The sequence below is a fragment of the Lotus japonicus genome, chromosome 1, assembly GCF_012489685.1.
Source record: "Lotus japonicus ecotype B-129 chromosome 1, LjGifu_v1.2".
Taxonomy (NCBI): domain Eukaryota; kingdom Viridiplantae; phylum Streptophyta; class Magnoliopsida; order Fabales; family Fabaceae; genus Lotus; species Lotus japonicus.
The window spans coordinates 119732784-119750183 of NC_080041.1; the positions used below are offsets into that span (position 1 = coordinate 119732784).

Consider the following 17400-nt stretch of genomic DNA (forward strand, 5'->3'; position numbering starts at 1 on the left):
CATTATCATAATTTTTTGGTACATCAGAAAGATAAATTGCACCATCCAGAGATTGATCCTTAGACCTCCCCACCAACCCATAACTCTTACCCATTGAGTTATCATTCGGGTACGCTTTATCAGAATTGGAATAGCATTGAAACCATATAATTTTGCATGGCAAGCAGAAAAAAATAGCAGGACCTCAGAACAATCATAAGTTCATAACCATACCTTTCTTTAAATTATCACATGTAACAACTCAAAAATAACTCATAATAACTATGAAAAATAACATGGAACACTGGCCTAATCATAGGTTTTATTTTCGGTAAAAGTGTATTCTCTAGCCATAGATGAAGAGGTCTCACTGTTTAGGGAAAATATAAGGAAAAGAATGATATTTACCTTTGATGTAGAGGATATGAGGTTCAGCCAGAGAGAGAGAGGGAGGGGTGCGTCGTACGCAACTGCAGGAGAGGAAGGAGGTGTGACACCGGAGGAAAAGAAAATGAAGAACAACGTCTCCGTTAGGGGCAGAAGAGACGAGAATGTGTTATGTATTACTTCAGGATTTCTAAAAATAATTTTACGTGAAAAATAATGTAGTGTGAAAATAGGGGGATTCAGAATTCGAAGAGAGGATCTCATTAAAATGGTTGCATAAGCTCCGCAGAAGTTGTTTCTATCAGCTTATGGAAATAAGCTAAAAAGAACTTATGCAGAGTTTATATGGTTCTTTCAATAAGCTTTGCCAAACGCGCACAAAAGAGCTTATTTTTTAGCATAAACTCAAAACTATTTATAAGCTTTCCGAACCGCTTTCACTTTTATTCTATAGTTAGCTACATGACCTATAAGGGTTGCTTAACCCCACCTTAATGGGCCAATGAAATTATTTATAAAGAAATTAATTAATTATATCCAATGGTAAAATGAAGGTACCCATTAGTTCATATACATTTTTTTCCTTTTTGTTTACATAGGAAACACTCATTTTTTACTACTTGATGGATGCCTTAGTTTGTGCAATGAAATAGGGAATTGATGAACCAAATAAACTTTATTTAAATTTTTTGAAAGAACTTTATTTAACTTTAAAACTATTTATATATTTAAAAAAAAAACTCCTATTTATAGATTTAGTTTTAAAATATTTTTTAAGCAAAATAGAAAAGAAGTTAAACCATATATTTCCCTTGTAACAAAATAAAAACCATATATTACCTAGATTGATCATAATTTTTCGTTTTAAGGAGGAAAATAACAATTTCATTATTTTTAGATATTGCATTAATTCACCATCTATATATTAAATTAGAGTAATCTTCAAAAAAAAAAAATAGAGTAATCTTGAATCTCACAAAGTTTTTCACTTTTTGATAACACTGGTTTTTTCCTTAAGTCATGGGACACGAACTTTCATATTTAGATATACATTGAATTGATTTTAATTCTTTTTTATTTCAGAATTTTTTTTAAATAACTATTCAATCAATTAAAATTGTGTTAGACCAGCTACACATAAACATTAGATTTGATTTTTCTTTTCCGATGTAATATTAGTTTTGATTTGTACACCAAGTGAGCTGCATGCATCAATTCCTGTCAAGTGTGATACAGTCAATGGTAGCCGTTATGCCATCTCTAAAACCGCGGTTAAAAGGTTTACCCTAATAATAAAAAACGTGTTGGAATTTGTCTTTTAGTATTTCCTTCCATCCACTTTCCTTCTCACAACTTCCATAATTTCTGTTTCCTTTTCTTCTCACTCACTCCTCACAAGCCACAACTATTCCCCATCCTGTTTTTCACTAGAAGAAAAAGACATAAAAAAGTACACATTATTTTTCATTTTGTGTTAAATTTCTCTGGCAATTCTGACCTGTGCGACTCGACCCGACAGTGCAACCCTTCCGAAATGAACTTTCGACCTAAGTTCAAACAGTTACTTTTTACCACTACGACCGACATCGGCAGCGCTGTCGGTGCGTGAAAATTGTGATATTTATTTATTTACTATTGTGCCCTGTTTTTACCCTTTTTTTTTCTATTTATTTGATATTCTCCACCTATCACCATCTCATTCTTATTAGTGGGGTTCGTGGGGTTGTGAAAAAGCTGCAAACTATTCGCTGATCTTCAAACCCCACTTCCAAAAACGGTTACTTTCTCTCTTTTATAAACCCAAACATCTCACTTTCACTTCAACTTCAACCAAATCTTTCTGAGCTTTTTGATTTGATTCATTCTGCAATGGTTGAAAACTGGGTTTTCCGATGGGTGGTGTTGGTGGTTGCGGCGGCGGTGATGGGCGTGGAAGGGCTTGGTGTGAACTGGGGAACCCAAGCGACCCACAAGCTGCCACCGGCGACGGTGGTTCAGTTGATGAAGGATAATGGGATTCAGAAGGTGAAGCTTTTTGATGCGGATGATTCCACCATGGCTGCTCTTGCTGGGTCTGGGATTGAAGTCATGGTTGCAATCCCTAATAATCAGCTTGCTGTCATGAATGACTATGGTCGAGCCAAACAATGGGTTAGGAAGAATGTCACTCGTTACAACTTCAATGGTGGAGTTAACATCAAGTGAGTTTTTTTTTTTTTTTTTTCCAGTTAATTTTGGATTTTTCATGTCGATTTTGTTGGCTGATTTGGTTGCAGATGATGTTGTTGCTTGTTAGATTAGTCATTGATTGTTGTTCAGACTGGATTTCTTGTAGAATTTGTGTTTGGCTAGTTGTTGCTTTTATTCCTTTTTTGTTTGATGAAGAGTTTAGGAACCAGACAAGGAAATGTGTGCAAAGAATCTTTCAAAAGTGAACCAAAAAGTTTGCTTTTGTATCAATGAAGCTCTAAGGGATCCCCCAGAATTATATTCCTTTTTTTGGGTAGTGGTGCACTGCTTGATTGCCTTGTAGTAACAGGAAAATGTTTTTTTTTTCTGGGTGTCTAAGAATCTATTGGTTTAGAGTTAGAAATCATCTTGAACTACTTGAACAAAAACTCTAAGAATCATTTTTCCATTCTAAGAGGTGATTGCTGCCTAGTATTTGGGGGAGTAAAAGATTTAAACATGTATAATAATCCTCACATAGGATGATACTTGTACGCTTTTTTTACCACCCATCCAACTCCTTATTTTGTTTTGGGCACTTAATAATAATCCATGAAAGTGAGGGATTTTGTGTGTGGTTTTATCATATGCTGGGAAGGAAAGACTCCTCTTTTTAGTGTGTGTGTGTGGGGGAACAATTAGAACTTGGTAGGCATGCTTCTTGGTTCTGTGGCCTGCAATTCTCCAGTTTTTACCTTCTGCATTGGTTAATGAGAAGTTTGAATAAATTTAAAGGAGCTAGTTTGATTGGTGTTTCTAGAGAATTTATTTACTCTAGAGATTTTGTATTTTCATAGTTTCATGGGATTTCTTGAACATTCAGATGGAAAGCAGGCTAACTGGATGTGGATTCATAGTTTCGTTACTTTCGTAGCTTTAGAGTGTGTTTGGCTTCCACCCAATACTACTTTTTTTTTTCAAATTCCAAAGCAAAAAACAAGGAATATACAGTTCAATGACAAAACATGAAAGGAAGTTCTTACTTTCATTTAATTCAACAGGAATCCAAGTGTTACTCTTTGAGGTTATAACATAAGTTTCATAATGGTGTTGTAACTCTTCACAAATATGTTATTGCCACCTTTACTAGGAAGCATTAATACTGTCATGGTGTGGAAATTTTGCCAATTTTGATGTTTGAATTAGTAAATTACAATGGAATGTATATTTTCCTTCTCTGAACTATTTTTATTGATTTTCCCTTCTGACCAATTTTGATGTGCATTCATGCATTCTATCTATATTCTTTTGCAGGTATGTTGCAGTTGGGAATGAGCCATTTTTGAAATCTTACAACAATTCATTCTTGAACATTACTCTACCTGCACTGCAGAACATTCAAAATGCCCTCAACGAAGCCGGTGTCGGAGATACCGTAAAGGCTACAGTGCCCTTGAATGCTGATGTCTACCAGTCTCCACAGGATAATCCAGTTCCTTCAGCAGGAATATTCAGGCCTGATATCAGTGGTCTCATGACTCAAATGGTGCAATTTCTCAGCAAGAACGGCGCACCATTTACCGTGAACATCTACCCCTTCTTGAGTCTCTATGGGAACGATGATTTTCCTTTCGACTACGCCTTCTTTGATGGAGTACCAAACCCCATAATTGATAATGGGATTCAATACACCAATGTCTTCGATGCGAACTTTGACACCTTGGTTTCTGCTCTCAAAGCAGCAGGGTATGGAAACATTCCTATTTTGGTAGGAGAAGTAGGGTGGCCTACAGAAGGGGACAAGAACGCCGATGTAGGCAAAGCTCTGAGATTCTACAACGGGCTCCTGCCGAGGCTTGCCGGGAATAAAGGAACCCCGCTCCGGCCCGGATTCATCGAAGTTTATCTCTTCGGACTCATCGATGAGGATGCCAAGAGCATTGCTCCGGGGAACTTCGAGCGCCACTGGGGGATTTTCAGATATGACGGGCAGCCAAAGTTTCCGATGGATCTTTCGGGTCAGGGTCAGAACAAGCTCCTCATAGGTGCACAGAATGTGAAGTATCTTGAACCAAAGTGGTGCATGTTTAACCCTGACGCAAAGGATCTCAGCAAACTCGCGGATAACATTAACTACGCTTGCACCTTTGCAGATTGCACTGCACTTGGGTATGGATCTTCTTGCAACCACCTTGATGCTAATGGGAACGCCTCTTACGCGTTTAACAGTTACTTCCAGGTGCAGAATCAGGATCGCATGGCCTGCAATTTTCAAGGGTTAGCTAAGCTTACTACAGACAATATCTCAACACCATCTTGCAATTTCATTGTTCAGATAGTTTCTTCTTCATCTTCTTCTTTGGTGCCATCTCTTGTAGCTTTCTTATTTATTACCTTATCCTTCATTCTATTTAATTAGGATTGTCCTGTAGATACATTAGAGATGCCATCAATTTTTTTATTTATAGTTTCATCATTGCTTGGAGATTTGGATGATATAGTTTGCGGATTTATTTTATAAAAATCAACTAGTTGATGATAGCTCTGGTAGCAAAATTTTGCCTTTTAGTTTTAGACTATGCTCTTTTGTTATCTTATTTTTGGGTACTTGGTCTTGGAACTTGAATCAAGAGACACATTCTATGTTGCAAATCTTAAACAAAGTGACCCTGTCATACATTAGATTCACAGACTAAAATAAAATAAGTATTAAGTGCCTCTTTGGATGTGTGTCGGGGCCATGTGAAAGCACATTTTCCTAATCCAACAAATGTGTATTTCCTTTGGGTGAATGTACATTAGAATTCACAATAATAATTTAGAACAACATTCCAATGCATCTCAATTCTCAACAAAAAAAACAAACATAACATTCATAAATGTTGGCATCCAATCTATATATATGTAAAGCACACTTGTGTTTTTGCATGCAATTAATGTATTAAGCCATAAAAACTTACATACCTTTATATTAAATACATTAAAAAATAAAAAATTTAATAAACTAAAAACTGAAAAAAATTGTATTATAAAAACCTATTCAACTACTTATATTAAATAACAACATTCATAAACTTAAAACTGACTTGAGCTTTGCATTTGACAAATTTAAAAAATCAAAATAAAAAAAATAATATTTATTAATAAATAATTTAGATAAAATACTTTTAAAAAAAAATTCTATCAATATATATCTATCTATCTATATTGTACTTGGGGCTCTTATTTCCCAAAGTAATTATATATATATATATATATATATATATATATATATTTCGTTTTTCCAAAAAAAAAATATCTATCGATCTATATATATTAGTAAAGCTCACTTGAGCTAAATATTAAGTACAAATACACATATGTATTAAACCATAAAAGCTCACATACCTTTATATTAAATACATTAAAAAATAAAAATGTAATAAACTAAAAACTGAAAAAAATTGTATTATAAAAACCTATTCAACTACTTATATTAAATAACAACATTCATAGACTTAAAATTGACTTGAGCTTTGCATTTGAAAAATTTAAAAAATCAAAATAAAAAAATAATATTTATTAATAAATAATTTAGATAAAATACTTTTAAAATAAAAAAATTCTATCAATATATATCTATCTATATTGTACTTGGGGTTCTTATTTCCCAAAGTAATTATTTATATATATATATATATATATTTGGTTTTTCCAAAAAAAAAAACTATCTATCTATATCTATATCTATATATATATATATATATATATATATATATATATGTAAAGGAGACTTGAACTTTTTTGCATTGATTACCGCCTTTTTATTAAATACATTAGATAATAAAATACAAAAATAAAAAATAACTACATTTACTTTATTATTCATTATATTAATTAATAATTGTTAAACCTTTCAATTTCCAAATTAAAAAAAAAACTTTTCAATTTCCCATATTTTAAAATAATTTTTAATAGTGATTAAATTTTAACTTGAAGACAAATTTTGAATAATAATAATTTAAACTGACTAACTTTACATAAATAAAAATATATAGTAAAATAAATTTTACATTTATAACTAATTGTAAGTTGATGAATTTTAAAAATTAACCAACAAAACTTATTACTACATTTTACGTATAAATAAAAAATTAAGTGCTAAAGTTAGATATGAAAATAACACGAATTAATATCTTTTAAATAAAAATAAACATGTTAAATATTGAAATTAGTTAATGGTTGAATGCTTTTTGTAAATATATATTTTGGAATTTACTTTTTTTTCGAAAGAGAAATATATATATATATATATATATATATATATAATTAGAGTGTTGAGAAATATCTCCTCTCAATATGGGTATAATAACATAGGAATTTACTTTTGAAATCTGAAATGATTATGCATGTTGTTTAAATTGACTATAATGTAGTTTTGTGTTATTTTAAAAAATATTTTTAAATTAATTTGTGATTTTTCTTAATATTGATAGTAATAAAAAAAAAATTGAACGTAATGATAGAAATAAATTATTGATGAATATTTTATGTCATTAACTATATTATTAACTTTTTTTTGAAGAATAAAAAATTATTGGATTAAGAGAGTCAAAGTACAAAATCATAGTGCCAGTTGGTTCAAGGATGAACCTGGGCGCTATGCCAAAATAGAAACCATCCCTACATGTGAAGGGGTTCCTAAAACCAGCTACTGAGTGCAGAATACAAGTAAGGAACTAGGAGTACTAAACTTTACACCCTGAGCAATTTTTTAAAATTCCCTATTCTCTTCTAGCAGAACCCAAATAGGATCATGACCCTCACATCCCAAGTTTGCCAACTATTAATTATTAACTGTCAACTTTTCATTTTCTTACACAAAAAAAAATTATTACGTAGTACTTAAAAATAGTTAGAATATCAACTATAAATCATAAATTGAGAGAAAAAAAATTAAGAAACATATTTATATGTAGACAATATTAATAATTTAAATTAAATAGTAGTAAATATAAAATTTATTAATGAACAATCTAGAAAAATAGTTTCAAAATTAAATGAATGTCTCTGGAAGATATTTATTATTAAATATACTGCATGTGTGTATTATTTGAAAAACATAGTAGTAAAAATATTTTCTCAAGTTTTCTTATGTTATTAATAATATTTTCTTTTTCAGTTTTTTTATATTTCAGTAACATCGTTGATTTACATAAAGAGAATTCGAATACCAATGTATCCTCACAACCGAAAGCCGTGAGATTAATCTCTCGCCCAAAAAAAAAAAAGAAAATTCGAATACAAGTAATTTAATGCATCAAAAAAACTGTAATACTATCTATTTCGATGTCTAAACACAATACTTTTTTCTGTTATATTTATATTTAAGAAATATTTTAATATTTATTATTTATATAATTACACTATAGTAATTTTTATATAATATTAAAAAATATCGTAAATAAACCCGTGCAACGCACGGGTATAATATCTAGTGAGTATGTAAAGCTGCAAACTAAGAGATGATTTTCTTTTGATGCACTGACTGTAATTTATTTGCTTATATTTTGAACCAATCAAATTTTAAATTCAAATTCATTTGACCTTTAAAGCCGTTATATTTGAATTGAGTGACTCTGATCACATTCATAAAGTTAAGTTGCCCAGCTCCTGTATTTTTTCTTTCAAAGTCAAATTATGTTTGGATCACCTTGTCCTCATGCATCTCTCTTGCCTTCATTTGATTCCTTATATTATATGGTGGGGACCTTTTGCATTTGAGGAGGCAGACAAAGAGAGACTGAAGGTCATATTAGCTGAGTTTGCTTTCTAGTGTCAATTATGCTCACGTTGCACCACCTCAGCTAGGGTCCAAAGCCAGCAATAATAGATTTAGGTCCCATGTTTTGATTTGGTTACACATTGAACCTTTTATGTAACGCTGAATTTGTTGATGTATGTTTTTAAGATATTTTTACAAACATGCTTAGTATGTGTTCTATTTTCGTTACATTAGTTAAAAAGTACTTTAATTTATTTCAAATGTATTATGAGACATAAATGTTAAAAGTATTTTAATTTTTATTACAGAAATCTAAACTTACTCTTACACATGCATCCTGAGCTTACAATTCTCAATTCTGCAAAAGTGATGATACATTTTCAGTCTACAAATTATAATCCTTTTAAGAAACTTTTAATAATTCAGTTTCTTTACAGCTCTGAGACAGTGTCATTCTGCTTCCATGTGCACCAGGGGTTTTATGGGGGTTAACGTTGCAACTTTTGTATCTATGGATCAGACAAAAACAACCACTTAATCAGTGGTTCCATCTTTGACTAAACCATAAGATTTCAAGATTAAAAGGGGTAATTTGAAGGTACATTTGTAATGGTATATATATCATTGATCGCTTCAATATGGATATAGACAACATTGAATATCTTGCTGAGCCTTGTGACAGAGGGCATGATGCGTCAACACAATGTTATGTCGGTATAGATTTGGAAGTACGAACCATAAGAATCTTTGGAATATTTCCATAGAAGCAAAAATTTCAATTAACATCTTACAAAAATACAGATTGCTTTAGAAATTTTTATTTAACATGATCAGAACAAAAAATTGAATGAACTACAAGAGTCGAAACAGCAATAATGTTACTTACACACCTCTCATTTGAGGTGGAAGAGGTGGAATGAAGAAAGAGATAAGAAGAAAAGAAAAAATAAGAGAGAGAAAGTATGAGATGTGATAGATGATAAGATGAGAGAGATAAAAATAAAAAGAGGTGGAAATGAAGCGTTTAAAAAATGAGGTGTGTATATATCATTACTCAATATAATGAATAAAGTAGTATCATACCTTAAAGCACACTTACACCTTGCAATATGTGAGGAAAAAAAAGAGAAAAATGTGTGATATGATTAGTGATGAGGTAGGAGTAAAAGTGAGAGTTAAGAAGAGAAAGAGAGTGAAAATGAGATGATTAAAAAAAAAGGTATGTCTGAATCAAAATCTATTATAATAGAGTGTGTTTGGAGCACATCAAAAAACTCTTCCAATTTTCCTAGGAAAGCCAAATTCTAAACCAAAAATTGAAGTAACTACAAGAATCAAAACAGCATCATAGTGTTTAACAGTAAACATCATCCCTCACCCTAGAGATAACTGTTTGGATATAAAAAAAAAAAACACTAATTAAAACTTATTTAACACATTTTCTAATAGATAAACTTCAATACGCCTCTATCCAAACATGTTTGTACCAAAAAAACAACTCCTTGAATAAGGATAAATTGAAGATTTTTAATGGTGTAGCAAATTTAGTGAATGATTAAAAATTTTAACTTAACAATAGTAGTGCTTAAGAACAATGTACAGTGATACTTAGCCCTTGATATATAGTTGAAAAGAAAATGGGGAGAATGAGAAAATGTAAAAAAGAAGAAGATTTAATTGTGTTTAATATGAGAGAAACATGAAGAAAACTACAACAGAAAGAAATGTAATGTTCTATCACAGCATGTTTGGTTAGAAAGAAAAATGAAGAGAAAAAATGGTTACTTTTTAGTGTTTGGATCATTGGATGTGACAAGAGTACAATAAAATTTTGTTTTCGGATAATCAATTACCCGCAAATTTAGAAAACAATAATCAAAATCTATTATATGATTAAATAGGTGAACTTTTTGAAAAAAAAATCATTCAAAGTTTGATCAATTACGATAATTTGATATTAAGTTTTCATTAAATTAGGAAAGATATTGATGCAAATAAAAATCAATTCATCTATGAATACTTTCCAATATTGATATGAATCAAATCTCTTGTATTCTTTATTTAGTTATTCTAAATTGTTTCCATATTAAATCATTATATCTTCTTCAACCATGATTACCATAAATTGCACTTTTGAATTATAGCATAATGCACAGTTGAAACTTAAAAACAAGAGTTTAATAACCCATATAATTTTTTTCCACACATTCAATTAGATTTTATTAATTTTTCATGTTATAATTAAATTTTAAATTTAAAAATATTTAAAATAGAAAATAGGGATATGATTGAATTCAACCAATAATAAAAGTATCGGTTTAGTGGTAGACATGCTAGATCTCCGTAATGATGATGTTACAAGATTGAACCTTAGAAAAATCATTTGTTATGAGAAAAATCATTCCAAGTTGTAACAAAAAAAAAAAGGTCATAGTTGCCTTTTGAAAAAAATAGGTCATAGTTTATAATTCTACGGTGGTTGGTTCAAACCTACATGATTCTTTTTAGTTTTTGTGTAAGATACTGCATCCAAATTTTGTGAATGAATTTTTTATTGAGAGAGCTTAGTTTTATCAGAATGTGAAATTTGAGACTCAAACATAATTAACTAACTCTGATAGAGAATAGAGAATGCATGTGTTAAATCAAAGAAAATAAAATTTGGTGGACAAATAAACTAAAGACAACAACCTTGTCCCAAATACTTCATAAGCCAGGATTAGAGTTTTTATTTTATTTATAATAACCTTTTTCTAAGTTGGGTTTTCAAACTATAATGTCCATTCGATCAATGGGCTTTCTATTCTACCTCTCACAGAGTCATAGGCCTTTTTTCTTTTGACAATGTCCTAATTCACTTTTTTAGCACTGAAACTGTATTTCGACAAAGAAAAAAACTAAAAAGCACTTAAAAATGTTATCCTTTCAACGTGGCGATTTTTCTACCTCAAGTAGCTATCCAAACTTTCTCTTCACTCAATGCATCAATGGAAAACTGATCACTTGAACCGTTTGATTCTCCATTGTGCAATTTTATTTGCATGTTGCATGATCAGGCATCTTCTTGTTTCTTTTTTTTGTAAGTTTTTGACATGATCTCCTTTTTCAGTTTGTGGCAAAGGGAAACTCAAGCAATCCTCAAGGAGTGTGATTTTGAGCCACATTTTCACTAAGAAGAACACAACAATCTCCAATGAGGCATGCAAGTGAACAAAATCGTTGCTTATGGTGCAGAGGGAAGGAGGTAATTTAGCACCACAAAACTTTGACTCCAATCAAAATTTTACTTCTGTAATATCCTTTGCTGTGTTAGTTTTTTCTTCTTTAAGTAGGAAATAGATTTACTTCTAGTTTGTCTTTTGCTCTTGTTTTTTATTTATTTAGAAGAACAAAACTTCTGTCTTATCTCAATCAAACACTCAACTTTTTCAAAAAAATAAAAAATTCGACCTCATTTATTTTCTGTAAATTTTAGCAAAAATGGAAAAAATAAAAAAGATTTGGGTCTGTCAGACAACCGTGTGACCACCCCAGCCAGTGGATACTAGCTGAGAACGATCCTCTACTGTTCATTTGGTGAACCCGAAGGTTAGCCAGTGAACTGTTAATCACGCTCTGATCACACGGTCATGGTTCATCAACCAGACTTTGGTTCCTGTCTCCTTAGAACTCAAGGATACAGTTGTACGAGCCTATAGAACAGATCCTGTTCAAGTAAGGTCGTGACCAAATGTCTCTATGTACCCGTATATAAACATTAAGATATAGTTTGGTGCTAGCGGTGTGGGACTTCATGCGGTTATCCTGGTTATTGTGACTTTTGTTGTGTAACATGATGTCACTATGCCCTTCATGGCATTGCAAAACGTTGGAGAAATTCATCCAAATTCATTGTTGCCATGTATTTGATTCCGAAGTTCTTGAAATCTTATATAAATGACTCAAAAAGGTAAAACTTTTGAACTGGATTGAGGGCCAATTAGAAGGTTGGGAAATTAGAGGCAATAGATAGATTTATATAGTATTGTGTAATCAAAGAGGCTAGAGACTCTCCCAGCTCTGTCCTTTGGGGGAGTGGGAGATCGATGTTGATCATTCAACCAAGGAAAAGTTGAAACGTTGCTGTTTTCCAAGGCTCCACGTATTCTTTGGTCCTAAAACTATAATTTTGATAAAGCAAACCAAAACATTTTGAGAATATCTATGTCTTCCTCACTTCACCGTTGTTCTTTCTTGCATTCCCACAAAACACGGAAGAGCTTGGATGCATGCTGTCTGTTGCTGAGGCTGAGCAGAAGACTTGTGTTATTTCGGTCTGTTTTAGCATCGCAGGCTGTCTCAAGTCCCACATCGGTTAAACCTGCAATAATACAAGTGTTTATAAAGAAGCACCTAGCAGTAGAGTTTGTCCCTTCGGGGACATCCGATAAAATTGGAACGATACAGAGAAGATTAGCATGGCCCCTGCGCAAGGATGACACGCACAAATCGAGAAATGGTCCAAATATTTTTGTCAATCCATTCTTCTTCCCCTGGATTTTATTTGATTTTGATTCTCTCATGAAACTTGGATATTTTTACTCCCTTTTATTTAAACTGAAGCTGCAGAAGAGTGTAAGTTTTATTTTCTCTTTGAAATTTGTCATTTTTCCTGGATAAATTCTAAGCATTTTCCAGTTCTTTTTGTATCATGTTTTTTCCTAGGGTTCATGAGGGGTGAATACAGTTTTTTATTGATAAATTACATGATCATAAGCTCAGCACACAAAATTACAAGTTGTCATTTGGATGCTATTTTTCATCATAAATATCAACCTATAGGATTCAGGAAACTTTGATATGGTTGAAATGCATGTTGACTTTGGATGACATGGAAAATGATATATCAAGTGTTTAAATTGCTTTATTGAAGAATATCAACATGAGGTACTTTTGCTGAGTAAACTAGTTGTCAACTTGTCATTATAGTACTTTTGGGTTTGGTTTGTTAAATACCATTGGCTACATATATGCAAACTCATGCTGCAAAAGAACTAGGAAAGAAATTTATTTGGGTGTACCTTTCACTGCTTGGAAACAAAGAGCACTCTATCAAATCCCAAGTTAAAGGCGCAAATGTGGGCAAATAATTTTTTGTTTTTGTTTTTGGTCTCTGAATTGCTTAGCTTTTTATGTTGCATCATATCTTTTCAACAGCTGCGCTTTTCTTCCTTTTTTCTAAATAAATTTATTTTTCTAAGAAAATATTGACATTGTCCCGATGTTGAGTTTCTGTCTTATATGTTTTCTGAATTTTCTTTAAGCACATTGTTTTATTCATGATTGATTTATCAGTCTTAAGTTAAGGGGTAGCTTGTGTTTTCTAGTCATGAATCATGATGTATTTGGAGCAATTCATCTGGGTTGATATGTGCTAGAGACAATGTAACATTGAATACTGTCATGTTCTGAATTAGGATACAAACCAGATGAGTATTAGTTTAACTCCATCTCCATGTCCAAGGCATAGCCTGAGTTTTTCATGAGTAAGTTGTAATTTATTTTAACATAAATTACTTACTCCCTATACCACACATTGTTTAAGATATAAAACTAATTTAAAATGAATCATTAGAATATTAATACCTTCATAACTTCTGTTGCTTTGCCTTGAGGGAGGAAGCTGGTCTCTTTGTGTCGCTTTAGCTTTGCATGTGATGTCTTACTTCATCTCATGTCCCACACCAGTTGAGCTTAACACATTATTAGTGCTTATAAACACTAAAGCTTGCTCCATAGTCCATAAACTTGGAACGATAGAGAGAAGCTTAGTAGTTTTCTTTTTCTCATTCAAAGTTGACATTTTTTTCTTTCTTCTGTAATAATTCTAAGAAATTTCCAGTTCTTCCTATGTCATTTGTTTTTCTATAAATTTGTGTTCAGTTTATTATCTTAGCATTTGCGTAAGATCTCACAAGTGGGCAGACGTATTGAGAGAGAGAGAGAGAGAATGGATCTTTGGAGTTAATTGTTCTGTTAGTTAGCTGTTCAATTTAGGGGAGTGATCAAGTCATTATAATGACAGCAGGGGATGTGATATGAGAGGTTGTATGCTACCTAAATACTTTGATGGTTTCCTCACATCCATAGTAATCAAGGATTTAGTGTAAAATCTTAGGCTGATCTAACAGAAAAGAGGCCAATCTCATTATCTATATGGCATTCCACTATCTGATGAAAGGCTGTAGCTTAGTGAAAGGGGCTACAAGAGTACATAAGACATAGAATTGATGGAGATGATTCTTGTGTGAGGCTGCGGAAGACTAGTATATTATGCTGCAGTAGGCATTCAACTGGTAGCAAATCAGCTATATATGAAAATTTGAGTGGACTAACTTGCTCAATTTATTTTCACATTTTTTTTGAGGATTTGTTAATAATTGTGGTTTACTTGGGACTGGAACAACAGTGTTATTGATCTAGAATTGAAAATCTTGAACTAGGTTTGGGAAAAATTTAATATCGTGTGAGCCATTGGCTCACAAATCAGATATTAAACTGATAAAAACAGATACTACACTTGATCTTAGCCAAAAGGCCGAGAAAGGTATGCTTCTTCCTCTGCCATGTCTCTGCTTTTATATCCAATGTATGTGCTTTGATTGTGCTGCACAGCCAATGTGGGACTTGAAAGGTAGTGCACTGAGAAACAAAAATACATGATACTATACTCTTATAGCAAGTGCGTGCAAGTGCATGATATGGCATCTCCGAGCCTGTTTGAATTATTCTTTTCAACTCTATTGATGCTATAATCTGGTGGTCCTATAATCTTTTCAGGTTAAGGATCTTCTTTTGGTAGCACTTGATCAAGATCCCAAGGTTTGGATTGATATTGGTGCTTGTAGACTAGTGATATGAAACTGAGGATATTGCATGCTATGCAGTCTGGTTTGCTCTGGCCTTCTAACACTCTACAGCAGAATACTTGAGTTAACTATGCGTTAGTGACTCCTATGTTTTCTAATTGGTAATTTTCAGTGTTTATTTACATGTTGAATGGAGATTTGGAAGTTCACAAACCCTATCATGCAACTCTTAGCATTGGATAGAGGGTATATGAGTACACAAACCCTTTCAACTTTATGATTGTATCCAAGCATCCAACTATTGACAAGGACATCATATTCCATAGGTTTTGTTCTATTGTTTCTAAATCTAGGCACAACTGGACTTTTCTCAGTGACATGGTGGTGGTGATGCTGCCAATGGGATTTTATTCAAGTCCCATCTTCTTGATCTTCATATGGTGGAGCCATATTCTATCAAGTGGAGCAATTCAAAAGGGATGCTGAGTGACTCAGATAATTTGCTGCTCTTGAGAAATATAGGATCCATGAGTGCTATAGACACTGAGAATTTTTCATGAGTAAGCTGTTAAGTTCTTTTAAGATAAATTTATTGTTTCTCCTTACCACATCTTTTTTTTTTCTTTATAGAGTTAAATATGACAATACCAACAATTTGATTATATCATATATTTCAATACTAATGATTGATAATATCAAGAATATTAATACATGCCAATATCATATATTTCAATTATTCAATACATATGCTCAGTTGTTCATTGTGTTCCTTAATGGACATTTGGGAAATGTTCTAATTTTTTTCCACTCTAGTTTTCTTCCACGGGATCCAAACATTATTTTAATTGCTCTTTCAACGATGAAACTCATTAGCAGCAGCATTCAACCCTTCGACGCAGAAGAGAGTTATCCTTATGTTGCAGTTGTGCAATGAACCAATCCTGAAAAGACAACTGATTAGGAAGAGGAAGCAGTAAGGAGCAAAAATGAGCGCACACATGTATAGAAAAGGAACAACTGCGCAGAAGATGATTAATGTCTTCAATGTGAATATTACAACGAATATAAATATCAGACACACCATACTTACATTGAAAACTCTTCTGATTTGTAGGCAAAACATTATGTCCTATTAGCCACTTGAAAAATCGAGCTTTTTATTCGGTGTACACACCTTCTAAATCATACGCCACAATTGTGAACTAGCACGCCATATCATGACTAAGAAAATTATAAGCAAAAGCATAGTGGAACAACCAACAATTTTGGAGTGAATAAAATAAATACATCCAACAGCAATCCATTAGAAGTACTATAAATCTTTCTCAATTTGACACGTAAATATAACATAAAAGGTATGTTACAATCTTGTTTCATTCACTCGTAAATATAATATAAAATGTATGTTACAATCTTGTTTCATTCACACTTAATTTTTTTTCACTCAATTTCTACTTAATTGTATTTATATCCCTCTTGTCTTTCCATATAATATCACATATTTTCTCTATTTTTTCTTTTTATTTCTCCTCAACCTATTCTCCACTTAAAATAAAGTGTGAATGCTTTCTTTTCAGTTAGAGGGTTGAAAAGTTGTTTGAATTAATCAAAATTTTTGTTTATCTTAACCTTTATATCCTTACAACCAACGGTCGTGAGACTAATGTTAAACTCTAATTATTAATTATCTATTTTATAAAAATGAACTTTTATCATTTAATATCTCTTTACCTATGCAAATTTTGGAGGAAAAGGCGTTGAAATATAAAAGAACAAAATATGAATTAGATGTCAAATCAGCCAGGCTAGACAATAGAGGTAATGAAGAAGGCTAGAGGTAGCTCTGTGCCTTTGGGAGACGTTGATGATTCTGGAAGGAAAAGCTGAAATGTTTATAGGGGTGTGGAAACTTGAAATGTTGCCGTTTGCTCCACAACCACATTTTCTTTCGCCCTAGAACTAGAGTCACATAATCTGTCTCCAGTATCTTCTTAACAAACGACAGAGGAGCTCAGATGCTTGCTTGCATGCTGCCCGTTGAGGCTGTGTTATTTGGGTCTGTTTTTAGCATTCTCCAGTCCCACATCGGTTAAATCTTCAACAATATAAGTGTTTATAACCAAATAGTCTCCAACATGGTTCGTCCCTTCGGGGACATCCGATAAAATTGGAACGATACAGAGAAGATTAGCATGGCCCCTGCGCAAGGATGACACGCACAAATCGAGAAATGGTCCAAATTTTTTTGACAAA

General features: G+C 32.3%; 1 protein-coding gene and 4 non-coding genes across 5 annotated transcripts; 3 read left to right on the forward strand and 2 right to left on the reverse strand.

Annotated features, from left to right (window-relative positions):
* The first annotated feature begins 1738 nt into the window (after positions 1-1738).
* Positions 1739-5076, forward strand: LOC130729853 (glucan endo-1,3-beta-glucosidase 8-like). The gene is made up of 2 exons (XM_057581696.1): positions 1739-2567; positions 3850-5076. The coding sequence occupies exons 1-2, from the start codon at positions 2236-2238 to the stop codon at positions 4952-4954; spliced, it is 1437 nt and encodes a 478-aa protein (XP_057437679.1). The 5' UTR covers positions 1739-2235; the 3' UTR covers positions 4955-5076.
* Positions 5077-11802: 6726 nt separating this feature from the next.
* Positions 11803-12023, reverse strand: LOC130734956 (small nucleolar RNA U3). The gene has a single exon (XR_009018288.1). It is a non-coding gene; the product is annotated as a small nucleolar RNA U3 (small nucleolar RNA).
* Positions 12024-12706: 683 nt separating this feature from the next.
* On the forward strand, positions 12707-12809 carry LOC130734701 (U6 spliceosomal RNA). Its single transcript, XR_009018060.1, has one exon. It is a non-coding gene; the product is annotated as a U6 spliceosomal RNA (small nuclear RNA).
* A 1896-nt stretch (positions 12810-14705) lies between these two features.
* On the reverse strand, positions 14706-14889 carry LOC130734967 (U2 spliceosomal RNA). The gene has a single exon (XR_009018297.1). It is a non-coding gene; the product is annotated as a U2 spliceosomal RNA (small nuclear RNA).
* A 2400-nt stretch (positions 14890-17289) lies between these two features.
* On the forward strand, positions 17290-17392 carry LOC130734699 (U6 spliceosomal RNA). Its single transcript, XR_009018058.1, has one exon. It is a non-coding gene; the product is annotated as a U6 spliceosomal RNA (small nuclear RNA).
* The last annotated feature ends 8 nt before the right edge of the window (positions 17393-17400 follow it).